Source organism: Nomascus leucogenys, chromosome 10 (genome assembly GCF_006542625.1).
Source record: "Nomascus leucogenys isolate Asia chromosome 10, Asia_NLE_v1, whole genome shotgun sequence".
Classification (NCBI taxonomy): domain Eukaryota; kingdom Metazoa; phylum Chordata; class Mammalia; order Primates; family Hylobatidae; genus Nomascus; species Nomascus leucogenys.
In genome coordinates this window covers 88,441,788-88,456,579 of record NC_044390.1, presented here as the reverse complement: position 1 = coordinate 88,456,579, position 14,792 = coordinate 88,441,788, and the positions used below count along the sequence as shown (strand labels likewise).

The 14,792-nt window shown below is 49.1% G+C and overlaps 1 protein-coding gene across 5 annotated transcripts in view; it reads left to right on the top strand.

Moving 5' to 3' along the window:
• Positions 1-14,792, top strand: part of CAMKK2 (calcium/calmodulin dependent protein kinase kinase 2) — a 57,638-nt gene that overhangs the window by 16,822 nt on the left and 26,024 nt on the right. For all 5 annotated transcript variants that reach the window (XM_030821520.1, XM_030821519.1, XM_030821518.1 and 2 more), the window contains exons 2-6: positions 3,926-4,455; positions 7,556-7,603; positions 8,922-8,975; positions 9,739-9,790; positions 14,532-14,665. In XM_030821520.1, the coding sequence (XP_030677380.1) occupies positions 3,985-4,455; positions 7,556-7,603; positions 8,922-8,975; positions 9,739-9,790; positions 14,532-14,665 (759 nt within the window). In that variant the 5' untranslated portion in view covers positions 3,926-3,984. The remainder of the gene's footprint in view (positions 1-3,925; positions 4,456-7,555; positions 7,604-8,921; positions 8,976-9,738; positions 9,791-14,531; positions 14,666-14,792) is intronic.

The window sequence follows — 14,792 nt, the reverse complement described above, 5'->3', positions numbered from 1 at the left end:
CACAACACACGGGAATTATGGGAGTACAATTCAAGATGAGATTTGGGAGAGGACACAGAGTCAAACCATATCAGCATCCAACAGGCGTTTGTTGAAGTAATAGTTTTTGAGCACTTAACCACGTGCCGGGCATGATTCTGAGTGCTTGGTTCATCTAATCCTATGACTATCGGATGGGCACCAACTTTACAGGATGTCAATGACCTTAAGCTGTTGAACTTCAGGGGATCTGAGTTTCCTCTTCTGGGACATAAGGATCATGAAAAGGAGATGTAAAGTAGCAGCAGCTAGGGCCACAGAGAAATATCAAACTTGAGTTGTATTCTCTCATTGATGGGGAAGCTGAGACAGGGACAGAGTTGATGATTTCTTTCTCGGATACAGTAAGGGGGAATGGGGGACAGAGAAATAGGAGATAAGACCAACTGCTCCCCTCTCCCGACCTCCTGCCCCGTCTGATCCCGTAGCATCCTAGGCCTTATCATCGTAACTCCGATCATGGTTACAGGTATTTTCTTTCCTTTAAAACACTTTTTTTTTTTTTTTTTAGATGGAGTCTCGCTCTGTTACCCAGGCTGGAGTGCAGTGGCGCAATCTCGCCTCGCTGCAACCTCTGCCTCCTGGGTTCAAGTGATTCTCCTGCCTCAGCCTCCTGAGTAGCTGGGATTACAGGTGCCCACCACCACGCCTGGCGAATTTTTGTATTTTTAGTAGAGATGGGGTTTCACCATATTGGCCAGGCTGGTCTGCAACTCCTAACCTCAAGTGATCTGCCCGCCTTGGCCTCCCAAGGTGTTGGGATTACAGGTGCGAACCACTGCATCTGGCCTGAATTTGACTATTCTAGATACTTTATGTAACTGAAATCTTACAACACTTGTCCTTTAGTATCTGGCTTGTTTCACTTACATACGTCTGCACGGTTCGTCGGTTTTGTAGCATGAGTCAGAGTTTCCTTCTTTTTTGTGGCTGTATAGTATTCTGTTGTATGGCTCTGCCACATTTTGTTTATTCATTCATCTGTTGATGGACACTTGGTTATACCTTTTGGCTATTGTGAATGATGCTGCTATGAACATTAGTGTACAAGTATCTGTTTGAATCCCTGCTTTCAATTCTTTTGGGTCTATACCTAGGAGAGGAATTGCTGGTTATATGGTAACTCTACATTTAACTTTTTGGGGAGCCACCAGGCTGCCTGATTGTAGTTTGAATTTGCAGTTCTCTTACTATGAGGTTGAACATCTTGCCACATGATTGGACTCTTTGGCGTTCTCTTACCACATACTCTGTGTGCATGAGTCAGGCCCGTGTCAGGGCTGGGACATTGGGTTTTTCCCTTTTGCCTTTCCTGTTGGGCTTCCCCTGCCATATGCCTGGCATAGTAGCTACTCCATCAGTTCTTCTGGAAGGACTGTTCCTAGAGCACTGAGGGACATTTTCTGCCTCTCAGCCAGATCCTCCAGGGAGCTCTGGCTTTCTGCTGTCTGTACCTTCCTCTGTGTTACCCCACTACCACCCAGTGTCATCGGAGATACCATTTTATTCATTCATAAAATCTCTGCTGAGCCCCCACTGTTTCCTGGGACATCTAGAGAGATTCCCCCCTCCTTTTTTTTTGAGACAGAGTCTCCCTCTGTTGCCAGGCTGGTGTGCAGTGGCGCAACCTCAGCTCACTGCAACCTCCGCCTCCCAGGTTCAAGCAATTCTCCTGCCTCAGCCTCTCCAGTAGCTAGGATTATGGGCATGCGCCACTACACCTGGCTAATTTTTGTATTTTCAGTAGAGACGGGGTTTCACCATGTTGGCCAGCATGGTCCAGAGAGACACTTTGTGATGTGGGTAATTAGCATGGAGTGGCCATCATCCACAGGTGTCTGTCCACAAATGTACTCCCTGAATTCCAGCGGTACCTGTGACATTTGTCCAGCAGAATTTGTCAAACACGTTAACCAAAGGTTAATGTTCTGTCCCAGAGACGGTAAGAATTGACAGCCTAAGGGGATGTGTTAATCTTTTTTATTTTTATTTTTTGAGACGAGTCTTGTTCAGTCACCCAGGCTGGAGTGCAGTGGCGCGATCTCGGCTCAGTCACTGCAAACTCCACCTCCCGGATTCAAGTGATTCTCCTGCGTCAGCCTCCCGAGTAGCTGGGATTACAGGTGCCCACCACCATGCCCAGGTAATTTTTGTATTTTTAGTAGAGACGGGGTTTCACCAGGTTGGCCAGGCTGGTCTTGAACTTCTGACCTCCGGTGATCCACCTGCCTTGGCCTCCCAAAGTGCTGGGAGGATTACAGGTGTGAGCCACTGTGCCCGACCTCTCTCTCTCTCTCTCTCTCTCTCTTTTTTTTGTTTTTTTGAGACAGAGTCTCGCTCTGTCATCCAGGCTGAAGTGCAGTGGCGCGATCTTGGCTCACTGCAACCTCCGTCTCCCGGGTTCAAGTGATTCTCCTGCCTCAGCCTCCTTAGTAGCTGGGACTATAGGTGTACGTCACCACACTCGGCTAATTTTTGTATTTTTAGTAGAGATGGGGTTTCACCATGTTGGTCAGGCTGGCCTTGAACTCCTGACCTCATGATCCACCCGCCCTGTCCTCCCAAAGTGCTGAGATTACAGGCGTGAGCCGCCGTGCCTGGCCTTTTTTAAAACAATTGAGATAAAAGTTCATATAACATAAGTTGACCATTTTGAAGTGCATAGTTCAGTGGCATTTAGTACATTCACAATGCTGTGCAACCATTACCTCTATCTAGTTTCAAAACGTTTTAATCACCCCAAAAGGAAACCCTGTGCCCATTAAGCAGCCATTCCCCACACCCGCTAGTGTCACCACCCCCATAGTCCTAGGCAACCATTAGTCTACTTTCTGTCTCTGTGGAGTTGCGTGTTCTAAAAATCTCATATAAATAGCATCATATATATGTGACCTTTTGTGACTGGCTTCCTTCAGTAAGCGTAATATTTTAGAGGTTCATCCATATTATGGCATATACTTGATTCCCCCCGACCTTTTTTTTTTTTTTTTTTGAGACAGTCTTGGTCTATTGCTGAGGCTGGAGTGCAGTGGCATGATCTCGGCTCGCTGCAACCTCCGCCTGCTGGGTTCCAGCGATTCTCCTGCCTCAGCCTCCTGAGTAGCTGGGATTACAGGCACATGCCACCATGCCAGGCTAATTTTTGTATTTTTAGTAGAGACGAGGTTTCACCATGTTGGCCAGGCTGATCTGGAATTCCTGGCCTCAAGTGATCTGCCTGCCTTAGCCTCCCAAAGTGCTGGGATTACAGGTGTGAGCCACGGACTCCAGCCCTGACCTGCATTGTTAATGTCCAGCATTTAAAAATAAAAAGTCAGGCAACCTTATTAACCTCCTTAGGGCTTCTCTTGGGAAAAACAAAGGGAAGACCAGCAATAGTAGGCCCAAATTCCTGCCGAGCAACAATTGGCTTGAGCTGGAAGCAGCTGTCAATTCTGTAGGGGACATGTGTGCTCTACTTGGGGGTTTTCTTATACTTGTTCCTATAGGAATTGAGTTAGGAATTATTGTCATGGTGTGTGAGAAGTAGTTCCAGCTACTTGGGAGGCTAAGATGGGAGGATCACTTGAGCCTAGGAGTTCAAGGGTGCAGTGAGCTATGATTGCACCACTGTACTCCAGCCTGGGCAACAGAGAGAGAGAGATCTTGTCTCAAAAAAAAAAAAAAAAAGACAAAAAGAAAAAATAATAAAAGAAAAAAATAAGAAGATGCAGACTGTGCTTTTCCGTATAGACTCAGAGATCGGATCACACCATGTTTTGCAATATTTTTTTAGGATGTCAACTAGAGGCAGGAATTAGACAGCAGCCTGGGCCAGGAGGAGAGGGGATCCTTTCCTGTCTCTGCCTGTAGGAGCTGGGCCGGCTGATCCTTTCTCTTTCTGCAGGTGGCTCCGCTGCCGGATGGGAGTGCCCCAGTGTGCTGGATGAAGCTGGCGCATGCACCATGTCATCATGTGTCTCTAGCCAGCCCAGCAGCAACCGGGCCGCCCCCCAGGATGAGCTGGGGGGCAGGGGCAGCAGCAGCAGCGAAAGCCAGAAGCCCTGTGAGGCCCTGCGGGGCCTCTCATCCTTGAGCATCCACCTGGGCATGGAGTCCTTCATTGTGGTCACCGAGTGTGAGCCGGGCTGTGCTGTGGACCTCGGCTTGGCCCGGGACCGGCCCCTGGAGGCCGATGGCCAAGAGGTCCCCCTCGACACCTCCGGGTCCCAGGCCCGGCCCCACCTCTCCGGTCGCAAGCTGTCTCTGCAAGAGCGGTCCCAGGGTGGGCTGGCAGCCGGCGGCAGCCTGGACATGAACGGACGCTGCATCTGCCCGTCCCTGCCCTACTCGCCTGTCGGCTCTCCGCAGTCCTCGCCTCGGCTGCCCCGGCGGCCGACAGTGGAGTCTCACCACGTCTCCATCACGGGTATGCAGGTGCGTGAGCTGGTGGTGAGCCAGGTCCTAGGGGTCCCCGGTGCCCTTCCCTGCCCCCAGCAGGGCCTCTGTGGAAGGTTGGGTTCCCCCAGAAGGATTTGAGTGCCACGGTTGACCTAGGAGTTGACTCCAGGGAACCTGGGGGGCAGCTGGGGCCAAAAAGGGGCCCTAGTGGGTCGTGAATCAGCATGGGGAAGGGAAGGTGGTCAGCAAAGGGTGGGTCATGGAGCTGGTTACCAGTGTGGAGTGTGGGCCGCTGGGGCTTGTTCCTTCTGGGGGACCCTGGGAAACAGCACAGAACAGCAGCCTCAGAGTCATCCCGCCAGGGGTGAGGGAGCTGGGGTGTTTATACTCGTGGGTGAGGGCTGCTGGGGCGGTGTGTGTGACCCGCTGCGGGTGTGGACAGAGCAGCTGCAGGGCCAGAGGGAGCCTCCAGCAAAGAGACTGAGGTGTGGGTGAAGGTGTGATGGAATGAGGCGGGTCACTGAGAGCCTGGCGACAACCCGCCTGGCCGAGTGTGCGTTGGCACCAGGCACTGGGTTCAGCTTTTCCTGTGCATTTCTCACAAGACCCTTACCGTAAACCCTGGGGGGATAGATTAGAACTCAGATCCCCACCAGGGTTCACAGGGCCCTGTGTGGTCTGACCCTTTCCCACCCCTCCTGCTATTCTGCTGCCAGCTCCCTAAGCTCCCTCCGTTCCTGCCTTCGCATTCCTCGGAATCCAAGCTCTTGCCTTGGGTCTCTACTCTCGCTGTTCCTTCTGCTTGGAACCACCTCCCCCACCACCCCATGCCAACTTTGTAAGGCCTATTCCGTCTAACGTCCAAGTCTCAGTTCCAGTATCACCTCCTCCAAAAGGCTTCCCGGGCCACCCTCCCTAAAGCACCCTCCAGCCTCTCTCTGCCCCATGGCCCTATTTGCTTTCCTTCGTAACATTCATCAGCATCTGATTATCTGTGTGTTGGTTGAGTTGTTCACTGCCTGTCTCCTCCCAGCCAGAACGTAAGCTCCATAGGATCATACATCCACCCCCACACCCCATCCCATCCCCAGAGCCTAGCACAGTACCTGGCCATAGTAGGAGTGCAAAAATATTTGTTGAAGGAATGAATGAATTTAATTGGAAGAAGACCCAGCATCAGAATGCCTTTCTAAAGGGGCTTTTTTGTTGTTGTTGTTGTGGAGATAGAGGGTTGCTCTGTCGCCCAGGCTGGAGTGCAGTTATGCAATTTTGGCTGATTGCAACCTCCACCTTCCAGGTTCAAGCTATTCTCCTGCCTCAGCCTCACGAGTAGCTGGGACTACAGGTGTGCACCACCACGCCCAGTTAATTTTTTTTTTTTTTTTTTTTTTTTAAGTAGAGATGGGGTTATGCCATATTGGCCAGGCTGGTCTCGAACTCCTGACCTCAAGTGATCCATCTGCCTCAGCCTCCCAAAGTGCTGGGATTGCAGGCACGAGCCACTGTGCCCTGCCAAAGAAGCTGATTTTGAAGGGGCTATAGGGACTACATTTTGAAGGCCAGGAAAAACTTTCATAATTGGAGATGGGGCCCTGGAGAGTTGAGAGGAGGGAGAATTCACAGCATGAACCAAAAACAGAGCTAGGACCTATGAGCAATGGCTCCTTTTTAGCTTAGCTTCTTTCACAGCATCATTATTTTGAGATTTATCCATGTTGTGGCGTATATCTGTAGTTCCTTTTTATTGCTGAATAATTTCAGTTATATGGACGTACCAGTTGTTTATTCATTTACCTGTTGAAGGACATTTGGACTGCTTCCAATTTTTTATTATTACAACTAAAGCTGTTATTAATATTTATACGCAATTCTTTGTAAACACATTTTCACTTCTATTGGGTAGAATGGTCTGTGGTACGGCAGATGTTTGTTAAGAAACTGCCAAGGCCTGGTGCAATGGCTTATGCCTGTAATCCCAGCTACTTGGGAGACTGAGGCGGGAGGATCACTTAAGACCAGGAGTTTGAGACCAGCCTGGGCAATATAGCAAGACCCATCTCTACAAAAAACAAAATAGGCTAGGCCCAGTAGCTCATGCCTGTAATCGCAGCACTTTGGGAGGCCAAGGCGGGAGGATCACCTGAGGTCAGGAGTTAGAGACCAGCCTGGCCAACATGGAGAAACCCCGTCTCTACTAAAAATACAAAAAATTTAGCTGGGCGTGGTGGTGGGTGCCTGTAATCCCAGCTACTCGGGAGGCTGAGGCAGGACAATTGCTTGAATCTGGGAGGCGGAGGTTGTGGTGAGCCGAGATTGTGCCATTGCACTCCAGCCTGGGCAGCAAGAGCAAAACTCCATCTCAAAAAAAAAAAAAGAGCCAAAGTTTTAATTTTGGTGAAGTCCAATTTATCATTTGTTTCTTTTGTCTGTACCTTTTTTGTATTATCTAAGAAACCCTTGTCTACCCCAAGGTTGCACAGACTTGCTTTTCTTGTATCACTTTATGTTTTTACAGGACAATGTAGCCAAGGATTACTTGTTTGATTTAAAATTTACTTTTTAAAAGTAGGAACAACTTTCTTTAAAAAATGGGTTTTACAAGAGTCCACAGTGTGTGGTTACATTTTGACAAAGTACAACAAGCAAAATCAGTGTTGTTAGAAGTTAGGAGAGTGGCCACCCGGAGGAGGGCAGAGGTGCGAGTGGCTTCTGGGAGCTGGGGATGTTCTCTTTCTTGATTTGGGTTCTGGTTACCTGTATGTGTTTAATTTGGAGAAATGTATCTAGTTGCAAACTTTTTTTTTTTTTGAGACACAGTTTTACTCTGTTGCCCAGGCTGGAGTGCAATGGTGCAATCTCGGCTCACGCAACCTCCACCTCCCGGGCTCATGCGATTCTCGTGCCTCAGCCTTCTGAGTAGCTGGGATTACAGGTGCCCACCACCACGCCTGGCTAATTTTTATATTATTAATAGAGACGGGATTTCACCATGTTAGCCAGGCTGGTCTGGAACTCCTGAATTCAAGTGATCCTCCCGCCTTGGTCTCCTGAAGGGCTTATAGGTGTGAGCCACTGCGCCTGGCCTCTAGTTGCAAACTTAAAATTCATTTTCCACGTGTCTCTGCTTACTCTCTAGGACTGTGTGCAGCTGAATCAGTATACCCTGAAGGATGAAATTGGAAAGGTAAATATCCCCGGGGCTAGGCTGGCTTTCTGCATTCACCAGGGGCATTCAGATACTGTGGAGGGAACGGAGTAAAGCTGGGAGCAGGAGAGGAGTCTTTGAAGGCGAGGTTGGTGGAGAGAGTTTTGTCATTAATGATCTAGGTTTTTGGTTTAGTTTTGTTTTCTTGTATCTTAAAATTAAATATGTTTCTGCAGAAGCTCAGAAAGCTTCCAATGAAATTCCATATCGCCTTGGTGATAGTTACATTCCCAATACATTTGGGGTTTTGTTTTACCCTGAGGTACTCTGACATCTAGTTTTGCTTTTGTTTTAGCCAATGGGGGGTATCATCACCATGGTCAAAAATCCGAATGCCAATAGAAAACAAGTCAGTAATATAAAGGAGTGAGGCATGCCAGCTGTAAGGTAGTAGGAAGTGGTAAGGACGGTGGCAAACCATTAACATATGGAAATGAGGGCTACCTATAGCTAGATCTTTCCATTTTTTCAAAAGAAACTAGGAATCTTGATTTTTTTTTTTTTTTTTTTTTTTAGACAGGGTCTTGCTCTATCACCAAGGCTGGAGTGCAGTGGTGCAGTCTCGGCTCACTGTAACCTCTGCCTCCTAGGCTCAAGCGATTCTCCTGCCTCAGCCTCCCAAGTAGTTGGGAGTACAGGTGTGTACCACCACACCTGGCTAATTTTTGTAATTTTCGTAGAGACGGTTTCACTGTGTTGCCCAGGCTGTTCTCAAACCTGACCTCAAGTGATCTGCCCGCCTCGGCCTTCCAAAGTGCTGGGATTACAGGTGTAAGCCACCATGCCTGGCAAGGAATATAGATTTTTATATTGGACCTTTCTGTTTTTTTCGAGACTGAGTTTCACTGTGTCGCCCAGGCTGGAGTGCAGTGCCGCAGTCTTGGCTCACTGCAGCCTCCACTTTCAGGTTTAAGTGATTCTCAAGCCTCAGCCCCGGAGTAGCTGGGATTACAGGTGCCTGCTACCATGCCCCGGCTAATTTTTGTATTTTTAGTAAAGATGGGGTTTCGCCATGTTGGCCAGGCTGGTCTCAAACTCCTGACCTCCAGTGATCCGCCTGCCTCGGCCTCCCAAAGTATTGGGATTACAGGTAGGAGCCACTGCGCCCAGCCCAGATCTTTCTGTTTTTAAATCTTGGCAACTAATCCAAACTTTGTAAAAACCTGGGCTCCAATAAAATACAGTTGCGGGACAGATTTGACCAATGGGCTGCCGGTTTGCAACGTCTGTATTAGGGTTCTCATTTTGCAGATCTTAACTTCTGGATAGTATGTCATGGGCATCTCCCTTTATCCAGGGCTCCTATGGTGTCGTCAAGTTGGCCTACAATGAAAATGACAATACCTACTATGTGAGTATCCGCATTCTCCTCCCTGCCCCATCCTTATCCACAGAAGAGCCTCCTTTCCAGCACTCAGCTTCCTGGGAAGTTTTCCTAGCTGTTGTCTCATTTTATTCTTAGGTCATGTTTATTTTGTGCCTTAGGAAGGAAGTGGTATGCCCATTTTACAGATGGGAAAATGGGGAGGTGAGGGGATTGGCCCAGAAAGAGTTACTCATTCAGCAAAAGGCTTTTATGCCCTTCCTCTGAGCTGTCATCTCTGCATCCTCCATAGTACTGAGAACAAGGCAGCAGTGAGACAGATGTCTGCGTGGGTGGCTTTGGAGTCAGTCCAGCGTAGTTTTGAACCTGACTCTATTGTGTGCCAACCATGTGACTTTGACAAGTGATATTTCCCCATGTGTAAAACAGCTGAGCCTCAGTTTCCCCATGTGTAAAACAACCAGTCCTGCCCCTCCTTTGCCCATCACTCCAGCTCACTTGTGTTTTGATTCGATGGCAGCAAGTCCCGAGGCTCGTGGTTTCCCAGCTGAGAGAGACGACTGTCAGCCTCAGGAACACCTCAGGGCTGGAGGCACCCCAGGAGTCCAGCCTCCCTACAACCCCATGGCTGCTTGACCCCCTCTGGTAATGAGGGGCTCACTCTGTTGATCTGAGCCTGCCAGGGGACCAGGAGCTTGGGCCGGCTTTGGAGCAGAGGAACCCCCACTGCGCCCTCCTTCCCCTTCTCCTCCCTGCTTTAACCAGGACCTGGGGTCTTTTTTTCCTGCAGGCAATGAAGGTGCTGTCCAAAAAGAAGCTGATCCGGCAGGCCGGCTTTCCACGTGAGTTTGGCGGGCCTTTGTTCTTAGGTACAGGGGCTGGGGCAAGATAGGGCAGAGCCCCCTGAATGGGAACCATTGCATTGGGCATGGTGGCACATGCCTGTAGTTCCAGCTACTTGGGAGGCTGAGGCACAAGAATTGCTTGAACCTGGGAGGAGGAGTTTGCAGTGAGCCAAGATCGTACCACTGCACTCCAGCCTGGGTGACAGAGCAAGACTCTGTCTCAAAAAATAATAAAATAAAAATATTTATTAAAGTTATATAGGTATCAAGTCAAAAAATCCAATAGAGGAAAACACTGGCAATTCCTCAAAAAGTTAAACATGATGTTACCATATGACTCAGTAATTTCACTCCTACTTATATACCCAAGAGAACGGAACATCCATGTTCACACAGGAGCTGGTGTGTGAATGTTCATAGCAGGTTTAGTCACAATAACTAAAAAGTGGAAACAGCACACACGGCTTCAGAGAATGAATAGATTATATATGCATCCAATGGAATATTATTCAGCCATTAAAAGTAATGAAGTACCAATTCATGCCCCAGCACAGAGGGGTCTTAAAGACATTATGCTAAGTGAAAGAAGCCTGACACAAAAGGTCACGTATTATGTGATTCTGTTTATGTGAAATACCCAGAATAGGCCAATCCATAGGAACAAAAGTAGATTTGTGATTGCTAGGGGCTCTGGGGAACAGGGGAAATGAGGGGTGAATGCTGATAGATATCAGATATGTATATAGATATTTAGGGAGGCATTGAAAATATTCTGCAGTTGGCCGGGCGTGGTGGCTCACACCTGTAATCCCAGCACTCTGGGAAGCCGAGGCGGGTGGATCACTTGAGGTCAGGAGTTCAAGACCAGCCTGACTCAACATGGTGAAGCCCCATCTCTACTAAAAATAGAAAAACTAGCTGAGTGTAGTGGTGCGTGCCTGTAATCCCAGCTACGCGGGAGGCTGAGGCAGGAGAATTTGCATGAGCCAAGGTGGTGGAGGTTGCAGTGAGCCGAGATCACGCCACTGCACTCCCGCCTGGGTGACAGAGCAAGACTCCGTCTCAAAAAAAGAAAAAAAAATTATGCAATAGATAATGGTGATGGTTGCACAACCTTGTCGATGCACTAAAAACCATTAAAATACACATTTTAAAATGGTAAATTTAGCAGGGCACGGTGGCTCACGCCTATAATCCTAGCACTTTGGGAGGCCAAGGTTTGTGGATCACGAGGTCAGGAGTTTGAGATCATTCTGGCCAATATGGTGAAACCCTGCGTCTACTAAAAAATACAAAAATTAGCCTGGCGTGGTGGTACGCACCTGTAAATCCCTGGCTACTCGGGAGGCTGAGGCAGGAGAATTGCTGGAACCTGGGAGGCGGAGGTTGGAGTGAGCTGAGATTGCGCCACTGCCCTCCAGCCTTGGTGACAGAGTGAGACTCCATCTCTCAAAAAAAAAAAAAAAAAAGATAAATTAAAAAAATTTAAATACCACGAGGTATTTGAATTATATCTACAAAAAAAAAAAAAAGGCCAGAGCACAGGAGGGCTCATGATGGAGACCAGTTTCTTGCTGACCTCTTTCCTTCTCCTATAGGCAGCCTTGGCTTTTAGCACTTTTAGTTACTGGTAGCTCCTGTGTGTGGTCAGATGATAGGCTGCAGGTGAGCGTATTGGAGGCTGCTTCAACATAAGCTCCCTGTCAGCATTGCTGGGCAAAATGTCAGCTTGGGCCAAAAAGAGAAATTAGATAAGAACAAACAGCTGGTGTTAATGGGTGCAGGAAATCAACATGGCACATGGATACATATGTAACAAACCTGCACATTGTGCACATGTACCCTAAAACCCTAAAGTAAAAAAAAAAAAAAAAAAAAAAAAAACAGCTGGGCATGGTGGCGCATGCCTGTAATCCCAGCACTTTGGGAGGCCGAGGCAGGTGGATCACGAGGTCAGGAGTTCAAGACCAACCTGGTCAAGATGGTGAAACCCTGTCTCTACCAAAAATACAAAAAAGTAGCCAGGCGTGGTGGGCGCCTATAATCCCAGCTACTCGGGAGGCTGAGGCAGAGAACTGCTTGAACCTGGGAAGCGGAGGTTACAGTGAGCCGAGATCGCGCCGCTGCACTCCAGCCTAGGCAACAGAGCGAGACTCCATCTCAAAAGAAAAAAAAAAAAGAACAAACAAACCCCATCCTAACCGTAGGACCCTGGTTTATCCTGCTTATACAAACGCTGCACCAGGTCATAATCCTCACATCACTATTATCAATTTTTGGCATCTGCTTCTGGCTTCTTCCAGTGACAGTAGAGGATTTCGCTTGCTTAAACACTCCTTCTTACCTCCTGTCTTAACAAAATAACAAATGGTGTCCTGTAACAACATACCAGAGACTGGGTGGCTTAACCTAACAGACATTTATTTCTCACGCTTCTGGAGGCTGGTTCATAGTTAGCACCATCTCAGGCTGGGAGTGGTGGCTCATGCCAGCACTTTGGGAGGCCGTGATGGGCAAATCACTTGAGCCCAGGAGTTTGAGACCAATGTGGGCAATGTAGTGAGACCCCTGCCTCTACCAAAAATTTAAAAATTAGCTGGGCATGGTGGTGTGCACCTGTAGTCCTAGCTACTCGGGAGGTTGAGGTGGGAGGATCACTTGAGCCTGGGAGTTCGAGGCTGCAGTGATTCTTGATTGCGCCACTGCACTCCAGCCTGGTAGACAAACCCTGTCTCAAAACAGACAAACAAACACAGGTAGTGCCTTCTGACCGCATCCTTACATGGCAGAGGGGCTAGACAGCTCTTTGGGGTCTTTTTTTTTTTTTTTTTTTGAGGCAGAGTCACAGAGTCTCACTCTGTCACCAGGCTGGAGTGCAGTGGCGCAATCTTGGTTCACTGCAACCTCCGCCTCCTGGGTTCAAGCGATTCTCCTGCCTCAGGCTCCCAAGTAGCTGGGACTACAGGTGTGCACCACCACATCCGGCTAATTTTTGTATTTTTAGTAGAGACGGGGTTTGGCCAGGATGGTCTTGATCTCCTGACCTCATGATCCACCCGCCTCGGCCTCCCAAAGTGCTTGGATTACAAGCCTGAGCCACTGTGCCCGGCCTGGGGTCTCTTTTATAACAGCACTAATCTCATTCATGAGAGCTCTACCCTTGTGACCTACTCTTCTCCCAAATGTCCCATCTCCTAATACCATCACATTGGGGATTAGGTTTTGACATATGAATTTTGGAGGAGCACAGACATCCTGACTGTAGCACCTGCCTTTCCCCAGCAGGCAGTGGAACGCTCTCCTGATGGTCAGCTCCTCTGTGGACACACACCCACCACTTTCCCCTCTCTCCAGCTGTATGGCGAGTGTCTCCCACCTCCCCACGCCCTCCCTTTTCCTTTGAACTCAGCTTTCCTCCTTTCACATCCTCCCTCTGACACCTGTACTTTTGCCTTTCCTTTTCCAAGGCCGATCACATCCCTGTTCTATTCTGTTAGTCACACTTAGAGCCTTACTTACATGGGATGTGTGCCATCGTGAGGGTTTTCACTGTAGGCCTGTACATCCTTGTGACTGCCTATTGTTTACTGCAGGATCAAGCGGTGGCCTGAGTGCCTCTCCTTTCTGGATAGCCTTTTGTTTTTCTCTCCTGATGCTTGCTTCTTTTCTTCTCCCTGGCTTCATTTTAAATCAGTGCTATTTCATTTTTTTTTTTTTTTGATAGGGTCTCGCTGTGTCACCCAGGCTGAGTGCAGTGGCATGATCACTTCTCACTGCAGGCTTGATCTTCCTGGGCGCAGGTGATCCTCCCACCCCAGCCTCTTGAGTAGCTGGGACCACAGGCATGTGCCACCATACCTGGCTAATTTTTTGTGATTTTTATTATTATTATTATTATTATTATTATTTTTGAGATGGAGTCTTGCTGTGTCGCCGAGGCTCGAGTGCAGTGGCGCTATCTTGGCTCACTGCAAGCTCCGCCTCCCAGGTTCACGCCATTCTCCTGCCTCAGCCTCCCGAGTAGCTGGGACTACAGGCGCCCACCACCACGCCCAGCTAATTTTTTGTATTTTTAGTAGAGATGGGGTTTCACTGTGTTAGTCAGGATGGTCTCGATCTCCTGACCTCGTGATCCGCCCGCCTCAGCCTCCCAAAGTGCTGGGATTACAGGAGTGAGCCACTGTGCCCGGCCCTAATTTTTTGTGATTATTTTTATAGAGTCAGGGTTTTGCCGTGTTGCCCAGGCTGGTCTTGAACTCCTGGGCTCAAGCAATCTGCCCGCCTCAGCCTTCCAAAGTGCTGGGATTACAGGCATGAGCCACAGCGCCCAGCCGGCCATCTGTGCTATGAGTTAAGGAGATAAGAGTTCATGTTTATGTCCATTTTATGGACTGCAAAAACTGAGCCCAGAGAGGGGAAGTGATTGACTCACCCTGGGTGTTGAGATTGCTGAGCTAGACTGCAGTTGCCTCAGCACTCCTGCCTTTCACTGTGGACTGGGGCATGGACTGGGGATGTGACAGGAAGGAGGGAATTCACAGGACAGCCGAGGGCTCCACCCTTACTCACTTCCAGCACCAGAGGAGACAGAGGAGGAGAGGGCTAGTTAAAGCCCCTGGTGGCAGCAGCCACTCCAGCCCTGCAGAGACCCTCCCCCTTTTGGCATCCCACCTGCAGCTGCCCTCTGCGGAGGAAAGTCTCTTTGCCCTGACCCTGGGTCTGTTTTTGTTTCCTTCAGGTCGCCCCCCACCCCGAGGCACCCGGCCAGCTCCTGGAGGCTGCATCCAGCCCAGGGGCCCCATTGAGCAGGTGTACCAGGAAATTGCCATCCTCAAGAAGCTGGACCACCCCAATGTGGTGAAGCTGGTGGAGGTAAAAGGGTGGAGGCGCCCAGGAGGGAGGGAGGCCCTGGCTTTGTTAATACCTAAACACCCCGCCACTGGTTTCCAGGGAGAGCCAGGTCACACCAGACTGCTCACTGCAGGGCTGAGTTGTATTT